Raw genomic sequence first — 26,178 nt, 5'->3', positions numbered from 1 at the left:
GGGTGCAGGACACATTATGGGATGCAGGGAAAGAGCATTTTGGGATAGCACAGGATTTATTACAGGATGTTCAGGGGAGGAACCAAAGGTGGGAAAAGGGAGGGATTTAGGAGATTTGGGGAGGAACAAGCATGGGAAATAAAGGGATAAGGGAATAAAAGTGTCTATTTGCATGTAAGCAGAGACTAGGTAGTATGCAGACCTGGGGCCATGACCAGGCCAGACTAATCAGACCTGGGAGCATGAAGCTGTAGCAGCCTCTCTCCAGCTATCCAATCCAGCATGATGTATTTTCCTCTAACAATAATCTATGGTCTGGTTTAGGTATTTCCAAGTAATCCAAGTTACCAGGTTTGCTTTCTAATGTTATAGAGCAGCCTGGCAGTATTTCATAGGGAGGAATCCAGTAAGGAGCAAATTCTCAAAGAATTACTGAATTTCAACTTGCTCATCTATTCAGCCTGCCAAGCTGATCTGTTAGCTTCCTGAGGACAACTCAAACCTTGATCTTTGTGTGGAATCAGAGGAAAAAAAATGACTTCATGGATTTGCTGGCACAGATAGCTTTTACTTTTTCACTGAACAGTTAGCACAAAAATTCACCACTGAATAGTTCCTTTTGACTGCTGCTTCTTATGCTGACTGTTGCACATAAGTTTATTAGAAACCCTAGACCACCTTGGCTGTGAAAAGTGTGCAGTCCTTCAAATCAAAGAAGTAGGCTCATGAATCAGTAACTTCAAGTATTCATTGGGTCAGGGACCAAAGGTTAGGGTTAGGGTTAGAGAATCACCTTACCTCTCATATTCATCTACAGCTTTAGAAAGCTGAACAGAAAAATCATCCAGTCCTGTGCCGAGCACAGCAGAAACACCAACCATCTATAAAAGAAAATCATACACCAGAACTGAAGAGTAACTGAACCAAGTTTTTAGGTAACTAATGGATGATCAGAGCTGGAAAGACTAAGCAGTATCTTTAAAAAAACAAAAACAAGAAACTACCTAAACTGGGAAAAAAAAGAGAGATCTGATGATACCCATTTAATTATCACAGTGGCATAAGAGTATGCAGTAAAACTCCTGTTTCTGTCATTCCTACTTTCAACCTCTTTCTCCACCTGTTAATGTTTGCTACCTCTGGTTTTTGGTTGGTTTTTTTGTTTGTTTGTTTCAGGTTTTTTTCTTCCTTTCTTTCTCTCTCTTGTTTAACTCAGGAACCTGGGTTTTCCTGTCTGTTTTACAAATTTTACTGGGGGAGGTGGGGGGTGGGGAACAACCATTAAAAAAAAAACAAAAACCTGACTCTGCACCCATCTTTGTACTTCCAATCTCAATACACCACAAAAAAACATAGTTAAGACATTACAATGCCTAAACCTAATGAACAAGAGAGGGCAAATCAAAAGAAAGATCAAGTCCTTCTGTTTACTTGGTTATTGTTAATAATCCAAGTTCTCATTCTGAACCTAGTATTATAAGTGGTTACTATGACTGCTGCAATATCAGTGGACTAGAATTAAAGAGCAAAATAGACCACAAGAACTGACATTTTGCCTCTGAAGTTCTGCCTACTTGTATTTGTATTTAGCTAAAGCACATTTTAAAAGGTACCCAATCCAACCCCCAGAACAGCAAAAAGATGGAGAATTTAATCAGTTACTATGGCAATACATTCAAAATGCACATCTGCTTTCTAATTTGAACTTGTCTGTCATTACACTTTTGGCCATTTGTTCTGCTTTTATTAAATCAATTATTTAAAAATACCTCTAATCAAGACTATTACTAGCCAGTACTTGGTGACCCTTAAGAATCTTACATCCTCTAATGACAATTCTCCCTCTTTTTCATAAGCAAGACAGTCTTAAGTACTCATTTTCAAATGGAAGACTTTTTCCAACAGAGCCTTGCATTTTATCAATAGTACAGTAAATATGCAGACAATCAAGCATTCCAAAGGATTTTAAGCATTAGTCTAGGCACTGTGCCGATATATATTAATATTTATACTTTAACTGCACTGAAATACAAGCTGCCTTCTACTGTATAATCCTCTGCATATGTCCTGCTCTCCACTCTACTATTCTAATATATATATGACATGCATATAAACAGTTGATTAGCAAATAAGGACTAGGAAGTACTTTAGTCCTGTATACGGCACCATTACAAAGACTGTATATTGTTCCACATAGGGCACTTACAATATTTTTGTTTTGGCTAAATTACCATTATTCTCTATGAATGGAATCACTTTTTTATTTTCATTGCCTTTCTTGTAATATCCATAAAGCCATTTGCTTGCTTTTTCTTAAGTAAAAGCTGACGAAAACCACAATTAGCTGAACCCTTTTAGCACAAACTATGGGACCATTAAACCCTTTTAGCACAGACTATGGGACCATTAACATCCTCCAATGTATAGTGTTTTCAGAGAAACTGAATGGGTTTGTCCTCTGGTAAGTGGGGAAAAAACCCAACACTTTTTCTTGCATCAGCAAATATGCAGGATTTTGTTTGCTTGTTTTTAAGATTCTTTCCCTTCTTCCTACATAGTAAATTGCCCAACTGTACTTGACACTTTCAGAACAAGGAAAATTATCTCACATGGGAAACACAGAATATTACCTGCAACACAGAATATTACCTCTTACCAGCCTATCTTAGCTTTCTTCTGATGATTAATCACAGTTCAGTATTAAATGATTCAGGCTGCCAACTCAGTGTGACAAGCAACTAAAGTCACTTTATGTTCAAACCAGCAAATCCTCACCCACAGTGCAAGGCTCATCAACAGATTCCAGTTCAACAGGGCAGTGCAAAGCCCTTTTACAGGACAGAATGGCTGAGGTTGGAAGACACCTCTGGAGATCATCTAGTCCAACCTCTCCTGCTCAAAAAGCAGGATTAACTAGAACAGGTTGCTTAAGATCCTGTCTGAGTGTGTTTTGAGTATCTCCAAGGATGAAGACTCCACAGTTTCTCTGGACCATCCATTCCAGTGCTCAATCAGTAAAATTACAGTAAATTCTTTTTTCCTCTTCTGTTTAAACATAGTTTCCTGTATTTCACTTCATGTCTATTGCCTCTTGTCCTTTCACTGGACACCACCGAAAACAGCCTGCCTTTGTCTTCCTTACATCCTCCTATCAGGTGTCTATACACATCAATAATATCCTCCTTCAACTTTCTCTTCTCCAGGCTTTTATAAGAGCTAGTAAAAAAAGGAAGATTCTTACCTTCAGTGAACTGTAAAATTCATCCAACACTAAACTCATAGAACAAGTCAGGTTACTGACATAGGATGTCTCTTGATTCAAGGCATCCTGAAAAGTCTCAAAGTCCTGCATCCATTCTACTGCAAAACTGTGGTCAATTATGTCAGTCTGGAAGGAGAAGAAAAACTTTTCGTAAGTAATAATGATAAATTCTTAGTCTTAGGCTATTAAGCGGACAAATAAAAAATTTCCATTTTAAACTTACTTTCAAAATGCTGATCTTTTCAAAATATTCAGCCCTGGTCTGAAGATTTCCAAGCTCTGTTTTTATCAAACCAACTAGTTGAACACAGGAAGAGAAGACAAACCACCACTATCCCAGTTTTAAGAAGGAATGTTTAAGGAAACAATTGCAAGCCTAAAGGCTTCTATGGTTTACTGGAAAGGGGCATCCAAAAACTGCATACTGTACAATAAAGTTTAAGTTGTAAATATTAGATCACATGATTGAGGCCAGACACGAAGAGTCCTCATTGAAGATCCCATCCTTTCTTGATTGGCTTGGGGGTCAGGGGGGAGAGGGAGCTATCTCCACACTGGGTAACAGCCTACAGGATCTTTATAAAAAGTGAGCTGTGCTCTGACCTGAAGAAGTTATAATCTAAACTCAGTGCAAGACGATGGACACAAACAGGTGAGATGGTTCCATAATTTTACATGGATTAGTATGCAAACAGTCTATTAAATGGTTTTATAAACACAGCTTACCACATGTATATCCACTATTATCACAACATGAGCTGTCTAGAACTCTGATATATTTCATTTGCCAGCACCACTGGGAAGGTAGAAAATAGATGAAGAAAGTATTGCTTAGCATTACTTAAGAGATTTGAGACAGAACTGACTCCATCAAGGGTCAAAGCCTGACTATTTAGAGTTAGCTTGATTAAGTTCTATAAATAAAATTAAATCCACTCTAGAAATGACAATTTTTTTCCTCTGCAAATGTTAACATTCCTTAAATCTATGTGTTTCTCACTGCACATATATCAGTTCCTTGGGATTCTTCCATTCTTATCAAGAGTCAATTTTAAAATGCTTGTCAAAAATTCCTCAAATGCTGTTGCCCTTAATTTTTACCGAAGGCTGAACATCAGATCAAAATGAAGTTTAAAGTTATGAATCCTAAGCCTTGGGCCCACCTCTCCTTACATATACTAAGGAAGTCCTATTTCTTTCAGTCTTAAGAGAGAATGATTTTCCTATCTCATGCCTTTTTATAGAGAAAAAGCTTAACAGCTTATTCTAAAATTACTGTCTTGAGTTAGAAAGAAAACAGTGTACAAAAACTTCCTAAGTAAGCAAGCAGATATCAAAGACCTGCATGATTTGGGTCACTGGGAAGATGCGTGTAGTTGGAGTACATCAGACACTAATCCTACTCAGCTAGTGTGAGGTAAAATTTCACATTCAAAGCATGGGTTTTCTACAGGAAATGCATGGGATATACGTGTGTGCACATGCAAAGCTTGCTATACTGGGGAGCAATTCCTTGAATACAAAGGATGTCTGTGGGGAAAAGGAAGAGTACTCGCACCAAAAATCTAAGAGGATTCTTTTAATATGTGAAATTGTTATGTTTAAAGAGTCAGCTAGCTGTTAAGTTCAAAAGCACTCCTTTAAGGCTACAAGTACCTTACACAACAGTGAAGGTGTATCCTTAGGCTAGTAAGTACCTGCGTTCTGGCAAATACTGGCATATTTTTAGTGTCACAGATCAGGACCAAACACTTTTTATTAAGTTTTGCTTGCTACAGTACATGGGATTTTTTCCTCAAAACAAGCAGGTGTTACACAATTCCCACTGTGAGTCATCAGCCTGCTGCTGAGTAGAAATAATTAATGATTAAGACAATTGTTCTGAGGAAGCAGGGGACTGTAAGACCAGATTCAGTAATGAACTTACCCTTACGTTACAAAGTTAAGTTCCCTTATAGCCTAGGGTTAAGGTGCAAAACATTTTTCAAACTGTTAGTATCATCTCCAACTTGAATGTTTGGGTGTAACTGTCCATCCCTGATTCTTCCTGTGCATTTATATACCAGATTAAAGACCACTTTTAGATTCAGTTTTCAGCCTGCAGCTCCCTCCCAGCCTCTCTTTTCTAGAAAATCTATTATTGTGATAACACAAAAACAGTACAGCAAAGCAAGCTAAACAGAAAAATGTTCCACTAGGACATAGAAACCATAGCTTTAACTTCCTTTGTTCATGACAACAATGAAAGGTAGCTTTGTCTTGTACAGGATACTGGGGCAGGAGGTGGGGGACAGAAAAAAAAACCACCACAAAAAACATTAAAAATTAATTTAAATCTCACTAGAATATAAAACAAGTTAAGCATAAGGCAGACAAGACTTGTGCAAAACTGAATACATTTGACTTCAAAGATAAGTATTTTCCTCCATATCAACTAGAATGTAATTTTCACCCCAATCCTGCTTACCATAGTTGAACAAAATATGCCCCCCCAAGATGTAAGTGCACATCTGTAAGATATAAAATCTCCTTCTACGCACCCAGTTGATTTTGATTACTATTTCCTATGACTCTCAGATCCAAGTTTTTAAGTCTCTCCGCATTTTCTAGTTATTTTGGCTCAAACTTTAGGTTCTGAGGTATTTGTGAACTGAGCAATGAATTCAAACAACTCAAAACATCTATAAAGCAAAACTACATTGAAACATGAGCTTACATATTCATTTCACTGTATATATTCTAGCATCTTTTGCTCAACACTAGTGTCAGAAAATGCAGCATGTAATAAGACACGTTTTGCATAATCCTATCACAGTGATATAGCTTTTGACATTGGTACAAGGATTGATAGGTTTTTTGAAAACCTTTTACCAACATTTATCATGAATTATGACAGCTCTAGATATGTTGATCCTTACATAGGTATTTAGTCCCTGGTTTAACATGAAAGAAAACAGATAAATCCACATACGAGGAAAAAGACAATAAATCAAGAACTCCATGCTATGCTGAGCTCCAAACAAATCTTGAAGAATCACTGAAAGTATCAATAACATTAAAAAACATAGAATAAAATATTATGTGTTTACAAGAAGAAGCTTAAACAAGGCTATCTTGATACATCTTAGATAAATGATTTTATAAGCAACAGGCAATGTGTTAGGTCTCATGTAACTAGAGGTTATCACACTAACATCTCATGGATTATTTAATGCTTTCAGTGGGAGCTCTGACCCAATGACCTCCAGATGTCCACTGACACCTAAACTATTTTGCTTATCCAATGGGAAAACCACTAAGAGAATAACCAAAACAGCATTACGTGGATATAAGGCATCAATGTGCAGTTGAGCCCAGAAAGCCCACTGTATCCCAGTCTGCATCAAAAGAAGCGTGGCCAGCAGATCGAGGGAGGGGATTCTGCCCTTCTACCCCACTCTCGTGAGACTCCACCTGGAGCACTCTGTTCAGCTCTGGGGCTGACGGTACAAGAAGGACGTGGACCTGTTAGAGTGGGTCCAAAGGAGGGCCACAAAAGCAAAGGACTGGAACACCTCTCCTATGAAGAAAGGCTGAGAGAGTTGGGGTTGTTCAGCCTGGAGAAGGGAAGGCTGCAGGGAGACCTTATCGCGGCCTTTCAGTATCTGAAGGGGGCTTTTTAGAGAGGCAGAGAGACAGTTTTTGATAGGGCCTGTAGTGATGGGACAAGGGGCGACAGTTTTAAACTGAAAGAAGGTAGGTTTAGACTGGACATAAGGAAGAATTTTTTTATGATGAGGGTGGCAAGACACTGGAGCAGGTTGCCCAGAGAAGCTGTGGATGCCCAACCATTGGAAGTGTTCAAGGTCAGGGTGGACAGGGCTTTGAGCAACCTCATATAGTGAAAAATGTCCCTGCCCATGGAAGAGGGGGGGGGGGGGACGGACGACACACGACTACATGGTTTTCAAAGGTCCCTTCCAACCCAAACCGTTCTATGATTCCCATCCAAAATAAGTATCAAGAGACACAGCAATCAAAACAAATAGACTGCATTTTCAGCTTTTCTTACCTGCAGGCATACAGCATGTTGGACATAAAGGTGATAGGGTTAGTACTGCAAGAGGTGTCCATCACATAAACAACAACTGAAGGAAAAGAGGAAGCCTGAAAACCCAAAGTAAAAGATATTTTAATAGAAGCACATGCTGTTCAACAGCAACTTCGTTCACACAGCCTCACTGACAAGTCATGTAAAAAACACTTACCAAGGCCTCAGTTATGATGGTTCCTGATGCTGACCAGGTGAATACCTCAGTTTGCCCTGGTGTGTCAATAATAACATACCTGGTAAAAAGCCATCACTGACAAAAAAAAAGGGAAAATTAGTTAAGCACAAGGTCCTGTTCTGACTAGATTACCACAAGCACGTAATGACAAATCACATGATTATTCTGTTACAGATCAGAAAAGCTTCTCCCAAACAGTGACAAGATTTATGGGCATGCCTGAAAATTTCCTGTGTAAGTTTTGCAACTAAGCAGCACGTACTCTCTTCAGATTCTCTTAAAGTTGAAAGCATCCATTTGACACTTAGTACTGCAAACTCTTCAGAAGAAGAATTAATTGTTGCCTATTTGAACAGTGCGCGGGAAAAAGTTACAGTCTAATGGAAGACAAGAAAAGCAGAACTGGAATCAGCAGACATTTCCTTGATATATCCTTGTTTATCTAATTCTATGCCCTTTTCCACATAAAATTTACACCAAGGCTGAAAAACAAGTAGAAAACATGCAGAGAGCCTTTTTAGGTATTTGTATGGTTTTCCTACAGTGATCCCAGAAAAGCAGAACTTGATAGAATGTACTCACTTGGATGCATTTTGCCTTTTTTCAATAAACTTCATCACCTGATTGAAAAAGAAGGAGTATACTTTGTATTTAGGCTCACAACAGGAAACTCTCATGATCATTTTGTAACAGAAACTACATTAACTTGCACAGCTGCCTGTATGTATCAAAAGAAGATTGAAGTCTCTAAGCTTTTCAGTGTGTGAAAATGCCCTCCTAAGGAAGAGTGAAAATGCTTAGACACTGCATAGGTCAAAGACAGCCTTGATTTTGTCTGTGTTCTAATACCTGGCTAAGAAATGGTATAACAAATGCAGTTGTTCCCTGCCTTTTTACTAAGAGATTGTGCACTGTCTCAATCTCTTGCCCAAGTTCCCACCCCAGCACTGACTTAGTATTATGATTTAAGAGAGCAGTCAGTTATCCAATAACCCTAGGAAAACTTAACCCATTTCCAGAATTGAGCTTCCCTACTTCAGAATCAGAGCATTCATATGAAAGATTTTACAGCAAATGCGGGAGCAGCTCGGAACACCTGGCATTTGTTTTCAAGAGTGAACATTAGAATTTGTTGTGCTGCACGTTTGCCAAGCCTTTGAGGAACTAGTTTTACAAGGTCGGGTTGGAGGATGGCCTGGTGTATGCCTAGGAAGATGCGGCTGAAGACAGTCACGAGTATGCGTATGGAATGTTTTTATCTTTAACTGTTCTGAGGACTGGCAAACATCCCAGCCGAGCCAGATATGTGTTCCTGTGTTAGTAACATGTAAGTACGCTGTAAAAGACAATAAAGAGTTCCTTTCTTGCCGTTGCTTCGGAACCATCTTGTTGTCATCCCAAGTGCCTCTTTCATGGCCGCAAGTGAACACAGTGCAACAGAACAGTTATGTACAAAGACTAAAGAATGTGCTGTACACGTGGCTTCTAAATTCTAGTTTAAAAAAGCTGAAAAACTGAAATCTCTCAAATGGAAGCTAATGTGCTTTGGCAGCTTTGTAAAATATATGGCTCTGTATGAAGAATACTCTAATTCCAAAGAAATAATTAGGAGGCTAACCAAACACAGTGCTCTCTGAGGCTCCAAATACACAAAAAATCCCACAGCCTCCCAGCACAGTTATCACGTAGGAACAACCTCATACCTGATCAAATCTTGTAGCAAAGAGATTGAGAGAGGTCACTATTCCACCATTTGGGCCCAGCCCATATCTAGACACTTCATTTAGGAAAGCAGATGATTATGCAGACCTCAGAGGGCTGCTTCTTCAGTTCTGGTATTAGTTGGCCATGTACAATGCACATTGAATACCTTGCAGCAAAAGACAATGCCTCTAATATACAGTTAAGTCTTTTAAGTGATGCAGTAGCATAACAAATACAAAGTGATCTCTCTCTTGCCCAAACACTGTGATTGACAAAAGGAAAAGGGTCTATGCCACGGCTTCTCTTTGCTATTATTCAAGCATTACCATTCTGTACAAAGACAAAATATATGTATGTGTATACATCAAAGCCATCTTTGTCTTTCCAAAAAGATTCACAACACAGCCAGTAACTCAGAATTTAACAATGCCCTGAATGCACTTAATTTTAAAAATTTATACTTCAAAAGATAATTAAAAGGTTTCTTGCACAAATAAATTTTTAGCAGAATTTAAATTATAATGTGAATGAATGTTGTAAAGATACTCAAAGTGTCGGCTTGAATATGAGGATTTCAAAATCATTTTTCACACATACATATCTATATACTAATTACGTTCAAAGAAACAAAGAATCTTTTTTTTTAACTACATAAGAACCAGCACTGATTTTCATCAGTACATACCATTTTCTAGGGCCACTACTCTCAATATCCAAACATGAGGCCAGACACCCTCCTTAAGCACTATTTAATGAGATGCTTAAACTCCAGTAATGGCTAACAGACACAGTAAAGCAAATAATGCACCCACATACCAAACTGAAACTTAATACTTGGATGTTTTTCTGGTAACTCCAAGTCAAACAACAGCCAAAATAAAGAATTCTATCCCCCACCATCTTTATTTTTGTCTAAAATATTAAATTTAAGAGTCACACTAGCAAGTCAAATCCAAACACTGTATAATATCTCCATCTGCACCAGCTATTACTTAAGAGATAAAGGACCTCCATACCCCTCTGGAAGTGCAGTCATTTTAGTGTAATGTTACTGAACTATAGTCATCAAACTACCGTGCAGCAAGAGCCAACTGTCCAATGTCTCTGAGATTCAGAAAGACAACAGTGCTTTGATTATGGTCAAAGTGGAAATAGTTTTCTCCACCTAACGCAGGCAAATAGGAATTTGTGTATTTGTTTGTAACAAATAAAACTAGACTTCTTAAAACATGGAAAAGAGGCTGCTGGCTTCCACAAAAAAAGACACAAGTTGTTTGAAAGAACAACAGAGAAAAAAAAAAAAGGTGTGGGCAGAGTGCCTGTTATTTGTAAAAAAGTACTACTTAGCACAGGAGAAAATGACCTAAGGAGTATCAAATCTTGTAGAAGATATGTTTCTAACCTCACATGCAAGAAATACATAGTCAAAACCTTCTGATCTTCACACAACACTCTGCCTTACTGCAATCTCCAATACCTCCTGCCCCCTTCATTGTAGTGTGTGGAAGTGACAGACTCTTTTCACAAAATCTGAGATTCCAAGTATCATTATTTAGACAAAAAAAGGATACTGTTTCATGACTTCTTTGTACTTCACAGTGTCCCTGATATCTAGAGGAGGAAGACGTATAAATAGTTTTAGAACATCACTTTTAAAATATCCTTCTTCATCAATTTGCTGATAGGTGAAAGCCCTTCTTTTTCCAGCAAGTCTCCTTTTGTCTCAGTAACAGATCTAGCACCAAAAGAAAAAATCTCCCAAACAGAATAAATAAAATCTAACAGATTAGCTATGCTCTCAACATACATATGAAACCCAACATAACTCATGTAAAACACCACTAATTTAGGTATTTAGCAGTAACCACTTCAGTGGAATTTTATTCTTATATGATCAACATCAGTTAACAAAGTACACATATGTAACTGTATTATTAGAGATCCAGCACTGGAAGAGATACTCTAATTATTCATCTGACATCAGTAAAACAACTTTGGTATCCACACTGCCTTTCTTATCCTTCAGAGAGGCAGGCTGACAAACTTTAGGAAGTTTAAGAGACAGGACCCTCACAAACCTAATGAATGGTAAACCCTTTGGAACAGCTACACATAAGGACTGTTTTATTGTTAAGGTATGTTCTCTAAAATTCATATATCTTGAAGTGCTTTAAAGAAGTTATTTGGTAGCACATATGGCTACCACTGTTGTGGATGTAGGGAACCAGATCGAATCTGTTAATATGGTCATCGCTGACAAAGAAAAAAACCCACAAGAATCCAAACGCATCAAATCACACCAGAGGATGTAAAAAACCATACAAACGCGATAGAAGAATACCTTTGGTCCTAAAAGTTCACATGTTAAAGACTGGCAGGAGAAAGGAGTTAAATTTACAAAAAAAAAAAAAAACCAAAACCAAAAAAAACACCCCACCTTAACGGCCTTCCTTTTGTTAGGACTTGGAATCTCTTAAAGAGAATGCAAGCAACCTAGCCAAACCTCTGACGTACCCCTCCCCCCCGCTTCCGCGAAAGACAGGAAAAGCAGTATACCAAAAATGGTTTTATTTATTCATGGCAAAACACACTGGCTTTCTTCTAGCGGACTCCACAAACACGCCACACCTCTGGCCCGGGACCACTCCCTCCCTCACACCGCCTGCTATCCGTCACGGCCCGCGGCTAAGCCAGGGCGGCAGGACTCACCGATGTTAGCCGGGAAGGGCAGGTCGTGCACGGCGGGGTCCAGGTTGATCACGTACGGGGGGCAGCGCTGCTCGTGCAGGTGGGCCGCGAGTCGCTAAGGGGACACGAGGAGGCGTCAGCCCTGCTGGGCACGGGGGTAGCGCTGGGGGAAACCTACCGGCAGCTCCCCACAGCCCACCAGCCGCCCCTCACCTGCACACGAAGGTGGCTTTCCCGGAGCCGGCCATGCCCAGCACCACCACGCACACCAAGACCGTCGTCGCCAGCCCGCTCGCCGCCGCCATCTTCCCAGCACCCACTTGCCCTTCCGGGGCGCGACGAGCACGGCAACCGGGCGGCTGCCCCCCACAGCACCCCGCCATGACGCGCGCGGGACTCGGCCGTCACCCTGCCGCCGCCGCCGCCGGCCGGGTACGCACCGCGGGCTCGCGCGGCTTCCCCGCGCCGGTGGGGCCCGGTCGGGGCCCGGGGGCAGCTGGCAGCTTCCCTCCGCGGGTCTCGGGGCCGGATGCCGCCGTGAGGAAGCGGCCGGAAACGGACGGGCGGGACCTCGCCGTCGTGCGCGGGCGGGCGGGCGGGTGGGGCGCATGCTGACGTGGCGGCGGCGGCACCATGCGGGGCGGCGGCGGCTCGGTGAGTGCCTGGGGTCCTCGCCACCGGTGCTGCTGGCTGCTGCCCGGGGCCGCGTGGCAGGGCTGTGGTCCCGGGGCGCACGGGGCCGGAAGCCGCCGCGAGATGGGCTCCGCCGGCGGGATGGCGGGAGCGGGCCGGAGCAGCCGCGGTGGGACTTGCGCTTCGCCCCGAGGGTCTTGGGACTGGAAGCAGAGGGGGCCCGGCCCGGCGCTGATTTGCGCGGGCGGTGCGGCCTCGGTCCGTTTGCCGCCGCCCGTCGGCTGGGCCCTGTCCCGGAGCGGAACGGTGGTGAGCGGGACGCGCTCCGGGCTGCCTGCCTGGAGAGCCGCCAGCGACGGCGGAAACGCCTGGTTTCTGTTTGAGGGCCTGGTCGCCCGCAGGCGCAGAGCCCGGGGAGCGGCGGGCCCGGCTGCCCTCAGCTGAGGGCCGGGGAGGCATCAGGAGCAGGGCGCTGCCGGCTCCCGGCGCCGGTGGTGCCTTCTGTCCGGAAGGTCTTCATTGCAGAAGACGGTAGTCCATGAAGTACGCGGGTAGAAGTGGAAACGCGGGACTGAAACAGCGGGTTCCCTAAAGGGTGCTGAGCCATCACGCCGGCCTCCTGTCTCGGAGGGGGCAGAGACAGTCACGGCAGTGCAGAACACTTGGTGCTTCCACTGACACCTCTCCTCTGTCGCTGTAGCACTGACTCACTAGCAGTTACTACATCGGTTTCCTGACCTCAGTAGGAGTTTCTGTGCTGTGCTTAAACACCATCTTCCCAGATGTGTTGTTATGGAGCAGCCTGTCTCCAGCAGCAGGCCATGTGCCCGGTCACAGAAACGTCCCACAGTCCATAGGGAGGCAGAAATGGCCCACGTGCAAATGAAGTTTCTTTGTCTCTTCAGGCTATAGGCCACTGTTCTTTCTCTAACCTGTGCCAGGAAGTTGGCTTTTTTGTTTTCCATATGTCCAGCCCCTGGACATTCCTGCCCACGTTAGGTCTCTGTTTTCTAAGTGGGAATTACACTGCATAAATAGAAAAATATTCAAAACTTAAACTCCAGTTTCTCTAGATGTTTCCTTCATAATTGCTGTTCAGAAAGGAAGGCTAGACAGATCATCTGTACTTTCCTTTTTTTTGTTGCAGATCCTTAACTGTGACCTAAACTCTTCTCTATTAATCTTCATTTTTTTAGTTCTAGGAAAAAAACACAAAAATGTGCCATGTTTGTCAGTCGTGTGGGTTCTTCTAATGGTAGATTAGGCCAGCTAATTGCAGCAGACTATGCCTGCCTGTTTGTTCATTTTTATTGTTATAACTTCACAGGCCTAATTTTTTCTAGCTGCTCCTCAGTGAGGTTTCTCCACATTTCTTATGTAGGGGGTTTCCCAAACAGTGCTGTTTGCACTACTAGATGCCTGTAAACCGTATCAAAGTAATACAAACACAGACATTCTGCTGACATTTTTTCCAAAGAAGACAAGATATGATTGTGAAGTCATCAATCAAGCAGTTGTGAATTTCTCTCCTGCTGGTTCCCTAACCTTTCCATGAGAGGAGACTGTGGTCACAGTTTAAGAATTCATCTAGTTGATGTCAGTGCCCACTATTAAATTTCTTACCTGGTGGTTAGGGTGTTTCTCACTGACTGTGGTCATGGGAAGAGTGAACTACTGCTTGGTCCTGTGCATAAATTAGAAGGCAAAAGCATAAAAGACAGACTGAAGTTAATTTCTTTCCAGTGCTTTTTTTTTTTTAATGGTGAATTTCATTTGCCTTGAAGCTGCCTGTTCCCTTGTTTTGATATAGCACCTGAAGTTTCTCAGCATCTCCTGACAAGTCATCACATTTTTATGACTTCTTCAAATTCTGTCATATCCCTGTTTTCCCCAGTTCCTTAGCCAGTTCCTGTACATGGCAAAATACTATCTCTGTTCCTAGGTTACAGTTTTGGTATCTCATATACTTCTACTGGGCAATGATTTTTGTTTTCTAGTCTGTATAACGAATATTTTTGTAATGGGTTTCCCAATGAAGAACAACATCGAGTCATTATTAGTATTTGGAAGAAGGTGATAAATGATTGTCCACATGCCAGGAGCAACATACAGCAAATGACTTGTTTATATTGCCTTGGCGTGGTGGTTTAACCCCAGCCAGCAGCTAAGCACCACGTGGCCGCTCACTCACTCCCTGCCCCCCACCCAGTGGGATGGGGAGAAAATTGGGAAAAGAAGTAAAACTCCTGGGTTGAGATAAGAACTGTTTAATAGAATATAAAAAGAAGAAACTAATAATGGTAATGATAACACTAATAAAGTGACAGCAGTAGTGATAAAAGGATTGGAATACACAAATGATGCACAGTACAATTGCTCACCACCCGCTGATCGATGCCCAGTTAGTCCCTAAGCGGTGATCCCCCCCGCTCCCACTCCCCAAAGACGGGATACTTGGGAACGTCAATGGTATCTGTTAAGTTATGTGTCTTAATAGGAGCATAAGAAGCAATAAGTGACAAAAAAATCTTTGTTAAATAAGAAGAAGTAAGAAGAAGGATTCTGTGATGTGGATAAAGTTAACATCTGGGCAGATGATGGAGTATGACAAAATAATTGAGAGAAAAAAATGAAAAGAGGACATAAAAGAGACTAAAGACAACGTTCCTAGCATGGTAAAGGCAAAAATTATTTCATTAAGGAAAAAATAAGTACTCTGTAAAAACTAGTAAGTTAGGATTTAAAATATTTGTCACCGTGTGATAAAGTCCAGGCAGAAAGCAGGTACCACTGAATGAATTGGAGACAAAGAACACTCCATCACGCCCTAGTGCAAGGGGAATGATTGGCTTTCATATGGGGAGTGTAGAGGGGCTCATCCCTATTTTGATTCCAGTTGTAATTCAGCTGGAGTTGAAAACGTTAAACACTTCCTTGTTGCAGAAAACAATGGTTTCCTTTTCAAAGGATGGTATGCACATCCTCAAAGTGCAGGTGACTGTGTTTAACTGAAAAGTGAAACATGCAAAAATAAGAAAAATTATGCTGCTAATGTGAATTGTTCTGCTTTGTTAGGACACCAAGCCTGGACATCACAGACAACAGAAGATCAAGAGGTCTCTGGGAAACAAAAAGTATGTGAATGTTTCTTGCCTAGTTTGACTGAGGGAAAGAAAAAAGCTGAAAGATTCCTATTGGAAAACTGTATCTGGTTTTTACATATTCTGAATTTTAAAAGCTGCAACGATTTTGGTTTATGTGATGAGAGTCTCGACTGACTTTGCTTATTGGTTTGCAGGAAACGTGCTTTTTTTGACACTTCAAGGGGTCTTAGCTTTCATTTATTGTTTTTAAAAGTTTTTTAATACTGGGAATGTATTTTCTGTACAAGACCAAATGGTGTTCCAAAATCTGTGTATTTTGAGTGTGATTGCAACTGAAGGCTTTAATTTGAGAATTCCTATCCCCATTCTTCTGCAGTACCTCCTTAAACATAGTATATACTGATCTGACCTGGTACCATCAGTGTCTCCCACTTATTAATTTCTGGATTGATGTGTTAACACATGTGAACTCCACATCTCAGGGTGTGGGAGAGTATTGCTGGGATGGTCATCACAGTCATCATTCAAGTGATCTACTTCTTTGAGTTTGTGAATTGTGGTAGCAATTGGATGTGTTGAAAAGTGTTTCTGTTTTCTGCTCTTTCCTCTTACATTAATGGTATTTGCCCAGAGAATAGATACTTTTATGTTTCTTTGACACCTATTCATTTTGCTGTCATGACAGTAGTGTAAATATCCAGGCATTTCAGAGCTGTGAGAAATATTTGAGAATAGTGAAGCAACGTTCCCTCTGATCGCTAGGAAGAAAAATCAGTGCTGCTGGCTAGTCTAAATTAGTCTTAATGTAATGTGATTTGCAAGATATACTATAAGGCTGTCTTCATTGCTGAAAGCTTTGCTGGTGAAAATTCTTACTAGCATTAAGTCTTTTAATTGTGTAGCATCAGCTCTGACTCTGGGAATACATACTGAAGGAGATCTTGCCCTTTGTGGGATGGAAAAGGTCTCTTTTGTAATGATGGGCTGCAGAAGAATTCTTATATTCCACATTGGTTGCTTAAGGACAAATGTGTATTTTTAAATTGAGATTAACTTGTGCCTGCTTGTTAAGATGAAGATTTGAGGTAGGATGAATATTTTTTTCTGTTCCTCATGAGTAGCTCTCTAATGTCATTCTCTAAAAGATGTGCTGGAAAATAACACTTAGGATGTTTTATCTTGCTGGCACTTTTCAGTTCACAAAACTCAGGAGATTCAATGAACTATGAGCTGATTTTTTAGAGTACTTGGGAAGAGGAAAGGGATGTTGTCTGTCAAGTTATTGTGGTTGTGTATGTATGTATGCATACATATACATAGGATTTCAAGTTGTTTTCCAGGTCTAAGCAATTTGAGGAGGTGGAAACTACTGTCCTAGGACTGAGCAGTAACTATGATGAGACAGTCAGCAACATTTCTTCTGCCTCACCGAAGGGTCGAGTGAATGGAAGTGCAGAGTCCAGAAGCAAGCGGACCATTCGCAGGCCTGCTTACTGGTTGGAAATGAGAGGAATAAAAAACAGCATTAACAAATCTTCAGAAAAAAAAGGTACTCATCACTCTTGGCTCGATGCAAAACTTTTTCTCTCTGGTTCTTTTATGAGAGATTAGATGACCTCTGAAAGACATGCTGCAGTTCAGCCACAAATTACAAGACTGGTAATGCTGCTCGTGTATTAGGAGAAATAAAATTTCTCCACTACAGAAACATAGGTCAAATTCTCTGATATTACACAGTTCCTTTTGAGTGACTTGTCTATTAAAATTAATGATTCTGTGACTAAACTCAGTTTTATCTGTAGAAGAGAGATGTATAAGGGTTCTGCCAATCAACAAACAACACTAAAGATGTAGAAAAGGGGACCATTCAGCAGTACTCTGGTTTAGACACGGCTTTTGTGGTTGGTAGATTATTATGGTTTTTAAGGATGTTTTTATTTCTTTTATTTTCTCACTTCTGTCACTTTGATTTTCTGATTTGGCCTGGTTTGGGTCTTAGGTTGTTGTTTTAGGAGCATTCGGATTTTCTGGCCTAGGAGCTGTTTTCCAAACTTCTCATGTGGCAGAGAGCCAAAACTTCGCTCTCCTTTAATGCACTTTCTTCTTATCTCTAAGTCAGAATCTGTATTCCATCCTGTTATGGCGAAAGCGGAATATAGTAGCTTGATAGAAGTGAGGTTGCTGCGGCTCCACACCCCCAGGTCCAACCAGTAGCAAGACTAAGTGTGTATTCCTGTAGGTATAAACGCACGTATACAACATGTATACACAGCCAGCCACACAGATCAACACGAAGAGGCGTGCTCCGCACTCACACAAATGGCACGAATGGTCTCCATCCTGTTTCCCTCTCTGGCTGATCAGGATGAAGTTGTGTTATTGAGAGAAAAGAAGCATATATAAAAAAATGTATATAAAAGAAGTACATACATATGTATGTGTACATTTGTGTGTGCACACATATGTGCAGTGTGGATCTCTCCTGTAGCTGGACTTAAACACTCATTCTACTCAGTATCTGTCCTTTGGATCCCAGTATCCTCAATTGCTGGTACATGGATGCACTAGCCCCTGTGGCCCGCAGAGCCATGCCAGTTGCTGGTGTAGACCTTACAGACAGGCTCACACTCACAGACAGTACTCTCCCCTGGTGCCTCTGATTTTGTGTCAGGCATGACCAGACTTGTATACTGACCAACCACCTGTTTACAAGCAAGTGACCCTTTTTATCCTCTTAACACCTCTATTTTCTCACATTTGATACTCTCCAAATCAGTTAATTCTCTCCCTTTCCCTTCCTTTGATACCACTCCTAAACATCCCAGTCTTGTGTAGTCCTGAATTGTTCTTCACTAGCATCCCATGTGTCACATAATGTCACACTTGCCCTTCTCACCACACCCCTCCTTCCCCCTTCCAAAGTGTGCTCCAGAGAGCAGCTTCCATTGACCCATCCTGATGAGTCTCCTGGGACAGACCTGGGAGTAAGCGTCTGTTTCTTTGAGTCCATAATTCGTGTTCCCCTACCTGCCATTGTGCTTCTGTACTTCTCTCTGTTCATGGAGATAAGCCTTTGATAGGCCTGGAAATAGTGAAGGAAGGCAGGATATTGTTTGGGTTTCCCCACTAGCTGTTGTTTCTCTATGCTTCTTTTTGTGTGTGAGCAGATGAGCTTTTTATGACATAACCTAGCACCTTCTGGCTCTCTTCCTGAGGAGTATTATTTTCCCAGACCACCCTGTGGCACTGATTCTTCCATATCTTCTGTGTCAGAGGATTGCAGGCTGTGGAGTGCCTAAATGTTACTGAGTCAAAAGGCTGTGTCTAGCTCAGTGGTGTCCAGGTGCCTTACAAAAACTACTTTTGTTTTTTTAAAGTATTGAATATAAGGATAAGCTGAGGTGGCAGCAGACTCAAAGATGTTATCCAGACTGAATAATGAGACTGAAGCATTTCTGGTTTTACTCATTAGCAGGGGAAGTACTGTTGAAAGGCAAGAGGAAATCTGAGCAAGGGGAAGGCGAAAATCTTAAAGACTCTCCCAAGAAGAAGCAGAAGATTTCAGGTAATACAAATAACATGTAATTCCTAGTTACAAGCTTCCAGGTACTTCAGACTTCCCCTCTGCCCAAATGATATCCTCTGCTGTCTTCCAGCTCTATCTCTGATTCTGGATATTTTGTTATATGAGACTGTTGACTAGTTTCTGTTTTACAGTGGGAGGTGATTGTTCTAATTTCAGTCTGTCTTAAAAGTCCAACAAAGGAAGGGAGGAAAGGAAGTAGGGGAAGTATAGTCTAGTCTGCTTCATTTCAGTTTCCCAAAAGATTCTGGACTAATCAACCAAATTACTTGTGAATGTCTGGCAATTAATGAGTAGATGATAACAGCAATATGGGTTTGTTAAGGAGAAATCAAACCCAACCACCTTTATTCTACCACAGAGATGGACTGGGGAAATGCTTGACATCATAGGTCTTTCATGCCTTCTAAAGGTTGTTACTCAGTGGCTAGGTGCAAAAGGAAGTGTACAAGTGGTGAAAGTAGGACCAGGTGACGCAGGAGAAGTATACATTTGCTGTCCAGTCTTGCAAGGGTGAGGTTAGGAAAGCTAAGGCCAACCTGGAGTTGAATCTGGGAAGGGGTGTGAAAAGGCAACAAGAAAGGATTCTACAAGTACATGTACAGCAAAGGGAAGATTAGGGAAAGTGTGAGTGCACTGCTGAACAGGGCAGGGGAACTGGTGACAAATAACATGGAAAAGGCTGAGGTACTCAATGCTTTCTGTGCCTCAGATCTTTATCAGTTAAAGGAATCCTTCAGGAATTCCAGGTGCCTGAGACCAGAGGGAAGGCCTGGAGCAAGGAAGCCTTACACTCAGTGAAGGAGGACAAGGTTAGAGCACTTAAACAAACTGGACATACCTAATTATTTATCAGCAGTTCTAGCTAACTGGGGAGGTCCCAGTTAACTGGAGGTTAGCAAATGTGACACCATCTACAAGAAGGGCTGGAAGGAGGATCCAGGGAGCTACAGGCCTGTCAGTCTGACCTCAGTGCCAGGGAAGGTTACGGAGCAGATCATCTTGAGTGCCATCACATGGTACATACAGGACAAGCATGTGATCAGGCCCAGTCAGCATGGGTTTATGAAAGGCAGGTCCTGCTTGACTAACCTGATCTCCTTCTATGACAAGGTGACCCACTTAGAGAATGAGGGAAAGGCTGTGGATGTTGTCTCCCTAGACTTTAGTAAAGCCTTTGACACCATTTCCCACAGCATTCTCCTGGAGAAACTGGCTGCTCGTGGCTTGGACGGGTGTACTCTTTGCTGGGTAAAAAACTGGCTGGATGGCCAGGCCTAAAGTCTTTTGGTGAATGGAGTTAAATCCAGTTGACAACCAGTCACAAGTGGTGTTCCCCAGGGCTCAGTATTGGGGGCAGTTCTGTTTAATATCTTTATCAATGATCTGGATGAGGGGATCGAGTGCACCCTCAGTAAGTTTGCAGAAGACACCAAGTTGGGTGGGAGCATTGATCTGCTTGAGGGTAGGAAGGCTCTACAGAGGGATCTGGACAAGCTGGATCAATGGGTTGTATGAGATTCAACAAAGCTAAGTGCCCGGTCCTTCACTTGGGTCACAACAACCCCATGCAATGCTACAGGCTTGGGAAAGAGTGGCTGGAAAGCTGCCGGGACGAAAAGAACCTGGGGGTTTTGGTAAACAGTTGGTTGAATATGAGCCAGCAGTGTGCCCAGGTGGCCAAGGCCAATAGCATCCTGGCTTGTATCAGAAATAGTGTGGCCAGCAGGACTAGGGAAGTGATTGTCCCCCTGTACTCAGCACTGGTGAGGCTGCACCTGAAGTACCATGTTCAGTCGTGGGCCCTTCACTACAAGAAAGACACTGAGGTCCTGGAGTGGGTCCAAAGAAGGGCAACTAAGCTGGTGGAAGGTCTAGAGCACAAGTCTTATAAGGAGCGGCTGAGGGAACTGGGGTTGTTTAGCCTAGAGAAAAGGAGGCTGAGGGGAGACCTTATTGCTCTCTACAACTACCTGAAAGGAGGTTGTAGCGAGGTGGGTGTCAGTCTCTTCTTTCAAGTAACAAGTGATAGGACAAGAGGAAACAGCCTCAAGTTGCAGCAGGGGAGGTTTAGATTGGGTATTAGGAAAATTTCTTCACGGAAAGGGTTGTCAAGCATTGAAGCAGGCTGCTCAGGGAAGTAGTTGAGTCACCATCCCTGGAGGTATTTAAAAGACGTGTAGATTGTGGCACTTAGGGACATGGTTTAGTGGTATACTTGGCAGTGTTAGGTTTACGGTTGGACTCAGTGATCTTAAAAGGTCTTTTCCAACCTAAACGATTCTATGACTCTAAGTCCCGTGGGGCCTGACGGGTTGCACTGAGTGCTGAGAGAGCTCACTGATGTCATTGTGAGGCCACTCTTGATTATCTTTGAAAGCTCATGGTGACTGGGAGAGGTTCCTGAAGACTGGAAGAGAGCAAATATCACTCCTATCTTCAAGGACAGAAGGAAGGAAGATCTGGGGAACTACAGGCTGGTCAGCCTCACCTCAGTTCCTGGGAAGGTGGTGGAGAGAATCCTCCTGGAAAGCATTTCCAAACACATGAAGGACAACATGGTGATTGGGAGTAGTCGACATGGATTCATGAAAGACAAATCATGCTCAATCAACCTGATAGCCTTCTACAATGAGGTCACTAGTTTGGTGGACAAGGGGAGAGCAGTGGATGTTGTTCACCTCAACTTTAGTAAGGTTTTTGGTGCTGTTTCGCACAACATCCTCATAGACAAGCTGACGAAGTACATGTTAGATAAATGAACAGTGCAGTGGATTGAAAACCAGCTGAACGTCCAGACCCAGAGGGTTGTGTCAGCAGCACAAAGTCTAGTTGGAGGCACATCACTAGTGGCGTACCCCAGGGTTAAATACTGGGGCCAGCAGTGTTTAACATTTTCATTAATGACCTGGACAATGGGAGAGTGTGCACACTCAGCAAGTACACAGATGATACAAAACTAGGAGTGGTGGTACACTAGATGGGTGTGCTGCTGTCCACAGGGACCTGGACAGGCTGGAGAATTAAGCAAAGAGGAATCTCTTGAGGCTCATCAAGGAGAAATGTGAAGTCCTGCAGCTGGGCAGGAAAAACCCCATGTACCAGCATTTGCTGGGGGCTAACTTTCTGGAAACCAGCTCTGCAGACAGGGACCTTGGGGTCCTGGAGGGTAGCAAGCTGACCATGAGCCAAAAACATGGTCTTGTGGCAAAGGCAGCCAAAGCGTTCTGGGCTACATTAGGAAGAGCATTGCCCAGCAGGTCGAGAGAGGTGATCCTTCCTTTCTGCTCAGCACTGGTGAGGCCATATCTGGAGTACCATGTCCAGTTCTGGGCTCCCCAATACAAGAGAGACATGAACATACTGGAGAGAGTCTAGTGCAGGGCTGCAGAGATGACTGAGGGACTGGAATATCTTTCTTATGAGGACAGGCTGAGAGAGCTGCAACTCTTCAGAGCTGTCACTCTTCAGTCTGGAGAAGAGAAGGCTCAAGGGGGAATCTTACCAGTGTGTATAAATACTTGATGGAAGGGAATGAAGAAAAGGGAGCCAGACTCTTCTCTACAGTGCTTACTGACAGGACAAAAGGCAGTGGGCAGAAATTAAAATACACAATATTCTATTTAAAGACAAGAATACATTTTTTTACTGTGAGGGTGGTCAAACCCTGGCACAGGTTGCCCAAAGAGGTTGTGGAGTCTCCATCGGTGGAGATACTCAAAACTTGAGTGGACACATTCCTCGGCAACCTACTCTAGCTGACCCTGCTTGAACATGGGTTGGACTAGGTGATCTCAGAAGGTCCTTTCCAACCTTAATGTTTCTGTCATTTCTGTGAAATAGGGAAAAAGTATAGAATAACGGTTCACAATGTGTTCTAGGTTCAATTCTAACTATTGGTTTTGTCACCAAGGACTTAGAAGTATGTAGACGGCACAAAGCTGAAAGAGATGGCAAGTGTGTTGAAGAAGAGGCTAAAACTGAAAGTGGTCTTGACGTTAGAGAAACAGTTTAAAAAAATAGAATGGAATATAATGTGTAAAATTAAAGATACTATAGTTAGGAAGAAATAAGCACAGCTGAAAGACAAAGAGCAACCTCCTAGGTGTCAGTTCTTCCAAAGAGGATTTGAGATTTTTAAGAGATCAAAAGCTCAATAGGGACCAACAGTGTCATACTTGTTTTTAAAAAGGCAGATGTTATATTGAGGTGTTTGAGCAGGAATGTAGACTTTCAGATACGTGAAGTAATTCTGCTCTAATGCAGGGTCACACTTGGAGTACTGTTTGCAGCCATGGGTACTGCAGTTCAGTAAATGTGTGGACCAACTGAAGAGAACAGGCAGAAGAGAGAAAAAAGCATAACCCATGAGAAAATACTGAAACAATAAGAGTTGTTTGTCTAAAGAAAACAGGAATGAGTAGAGGAATGGGACTGTCCATTTGGTTGTCAAGAAGTCATTAATTAGATTGGCTCAGCCATACTGTGTGAAGAGTTCCCATCCCCTGAGCTTTGTTATGAACAACCATACAGATTACAAATATCTGGATGGGACTAATGCCTGCAGCTGTAAATAGTGATGGATATTGAAAGGTAGTAGGGAACATAATCTTGAAATTCCTTTAAATAAAAAAAAAAGCATTGAACATTTCTGAATGAGTAGCTTTGAGACAGCAGACTAAATAGCAGCCTCCTAGCAAAAAAATCTCTGCTTTTTTGTAACAAGGTTCGCAGAATTGAGTCTTCTGGTCTTTCTTGTTTGTGTTATAACAGGGAAAAAACAGCAAGCTGGAACACAACAAAACTCCAAAGTGAAAAGCCACTGTGTTCAGAAAGAACCGGAGGCCTATGGCACAGGTAAGGAGAAGCACGACTTGCTCAGAATTGTTTATGAAGCAGCTAAAAGATAAATGTGATTCTAGGATTTGCATCTGAGCAACAGCTATGTTTCTGGTGTTTTCATTTTGTTGTTCACTGTACTGTTGACAAGGAAGAACTGGCTGCTGTACTTTTGGCACTGTCAGTACTGCAGAACAAGATTGGAGGGACTGCATACTGCCTATTGGTGTAGTTCCATGTGGCTTTACCAGTGCATAATAAAACAGTGAAGGGGGAATCACTTTTTGAACTGAGCAAAAGCCTGTTAAAATAGTTTCACTATAAAACTCATAAAAATATTTATACTTTTTACTCAGCAGAATATGTTTGCAGGAAAAATTCTGTAGCTGTTGCTGCCAAATCACCTCTTCTGGTAACCTGGTAGCCAGAGACCCAAGCAGTCCATAGTAGAAAAATAACATTAGCCTTGACTCAGCAAGTGGAATGACTTGATATGCATAGCTCACAACACTCATTAAATACCCTAGTTTTCTGCCAAGTGCTGTTTGATTCACAGACTTTTCCCCCAGGCACCTGGGGAGGGACAATCCCTGCCTGTTATTACTGGGCAAAGAGGAAAGCCTTTAGATCTTTTAATGATAAGAATTCAAGCAGATGGCTGCTAAGCCACTTTTGTCCTAGAACCCATTTCAGTAATTTATAATCCTTGTGGATTATGCCAAGCTTTTGCTTGGCATTTCAAAAAGAGGCCAAGAACTGGAAACTGTGCTACATAGGGTACTTTTCTCTGGCTGTTGAGTAAGTTGGCCTGGTGGTGCAGCTCTGTTCACTTTCAGTACCAGAACTGCTGGCTGACATAAGTGGAGTTCTGAAGATTTGGTTAGTAGAACTGAACCATCGACTTTGTCTGAAACAATTCAGTCACATCTGTGACTACTGTGAAAACCATTTTGCCAAAAGAAAAGTTTACTCTGCCTGCTAAAGTAGTTGTGTAATAAAAATGAATGAAGGAAAAACCTCTACTGAGCAAGTGGAAGAACATTCCTTGCAAGGGGTTGGTAGGATTAAAGAGTTTTTATAAAATGATCTCCCAAAAGGAGTGGTGCGTGCCTTGTCACATGACACATCTAAAGCTGCAAATGAGCTGAACCTATTGAAGTGTAGCTGGACACAAGTTTGGTAGAATGTGACCTGTTTCCTTCTAGGATTCATTGTGCACATCAAAGGAAAAAAAAAAGATACTGTGTTTGCAGTTCTATTCCAAACCTTTTGTTTTGACAGGTAGTATGGAAGAGCGATGGTCTTTGGAAATTCAGGACAAAGGCCGAGTTACCTGTCCAACATGCCGGGCTGTGGTGAGAAAGACTGTAGAAGGACTGAAGAAACATATGGTAAATTGCAGGCAGGTAAGAACACAAGAGATGAGCAATGTTTTCTTTACTCCTCTTCAGCTTACTGGTAGAAAGGCCTGCACACTGTTTTGTGTTGCACTTAAAACCAGTTTCATATCATCATCATGTCTCTAAGCAACAGTCCTTTATACAAGTGTAAGAGGCTGTGCTTGGTGCTTCTTGCTTAGCCTTTTGCTGGAGGTTTGGGGTAGTGAACAAAGGTGTAGCTATTTCATTGTTCCCCTAAATTTTAGTCTCCATAAAATCTTTTCTGTTCTTAATGGGCAGTTACCAGGCGCAAATTAAATGTTCTGCTCTCTTGCTCCTTTCCCCCAAAGAGTTTCCCACTGCTTTGGTTAATTTATGGTTACATGCACCATGTCCTTGTTTATTTCTAGGAAATGTTCACATGTCATCACTGTGGGAAGCAGCTGAAGTCTTTAGGAGGGATGAAATACCATGTCATGGCAGACCATAACAATCAGGTAACACAGCTGCTGTACATCTAAAAATCTTACAAGCAAGACAGTCTTTTGTTCCTTCCCTGGTGCACAAAGAAACATGTTTTTTCAAATGTTATACCTGTTCAAATCTTCTCTACCTATTATTTTTCCTGTGAGATTTGGCATCTGAAAAAAACAGTAAAATATTACCAGAGATGGTAGGCATGCTGCATCTTAGAAAGAAGAAATTAATTTCTGTTTAG

At 42.0% G+C, this 26,178-nt stretch overlaps 2 protein-coding genes across 10 annotated transcripts in view; one reads left to right on the top strand and one right to left on the bottom strand.

Moving 5' to 3' along the window:
* Window positions 1–12,268, bottom strand: part of GPN1 (GPN-loop GTPase 1) — a 19,406-nt gene extending 7,138 nt beyond the window's left edge. For all 7 annotated transcript variants that reach the window (XM_049818942.1, XM_049818949.1, XM_049818945.1 and 4 more), the window contains exons 1-12: window positions 12,136–12,268; window positions 11,944–12,037; window positions 10,806–10,845; window positions 9,234–9,300; window positions 8,113–8,150; window positions 7,510–7,588; window positions 7,314–7,408; window positions 5,488–5,533; window positions 3,989–4,058; window positions 3,486–3,559; window positions 3,242–3,406; window positions 799–881 (exon numbers count right to left, since the gene is read on the bottom strand). In XM_049818942.1, the coding sequence (XP_049674899.1) occupies window positions 799–881; window positions 3,242–3,406; window positions 3,486–3,559; window positions 3,989–4,058; window positions 5,488–5,533; window positions 7,314–7,408; window positions 7,510–7,588; window positions 8,113–8,150; window positions 9,234–9,300; window positions 10,806–10,813 (725 nt within the window). In that variant the 5' untranslated portion in view covers window positions 10,814–10,845; window positions 11,944–12,037; window positions 12,136–12,268. The remainder of the gene's footprint in view (window positions 1–798; window positions 882–3,241; window positions 3,407–3,485; window positions 3,560–3,988; window positions 4,059–5,487; window positions 5,534–7,313; window positions 7,409–7,509; window positions 7,589–8,112; window positions 8,151–9,233; window positions 9,301–10,805; window positions 10,846–11,943; window positions 12,038–12,135) is intronic.
* Window positions 12,169–26,178, top strand: part of ZNF512 (zinc finger protein 512) — a 27,179-nt gene continuing 13,169 nt past the window's right edge. The window contains exons 1-7 of one of the 3 annotated variants that reach the window (XM_049818933.1): window positions 12,169–12,354; window positions 15,631–15,689; window positions 17,000–17,208; window positions 19,132–19,224; window positions 24,016–24,099; window positions 25,363–25,487; window positions 25,871–25,957. In XM_049818933.1, coding sequence (XP_049674890.1) covers window positions 12,169–12,354; window positions 15,631–15,689; window positions 17,000–17,208; window positions 19,132–19,224; window positions 24,016–24,099; window positions 25,363–25,487; window positions 25,871–25,957 — 843 coding nt within the window. Of the gene's footprint in view, window positions 12,355–12,485; window positions 12,577–15,630; window positions 15,690–16,999; window positions 17,209–19,131; window positions 19,225–24,015; window positions 24,100–25,362; window positions 25,488–25,870; window positions 25,958–26,178 lie in introns of those variants that run through there. The other 2 variants (XM_049818934.1, XM_049818935.1) reach the window with 2 other exon arrangements.

Source organism: Accipiter gentilis, chromosome 16 (assembly GCF_929443795.1).
Source record: "Accipiter gentilis chromosome 16, bAccGen1.1, whole genome shotgun sequence".
Lineage (NCBI taxonomy): Eukaryota > Metazoa > Chordata > Aves > Accipitriformes > Accipitridae > Astur > Astur gentilis.
This window is presented reverse-complemented; position numbering and strand designations above follow the sequence as displayed.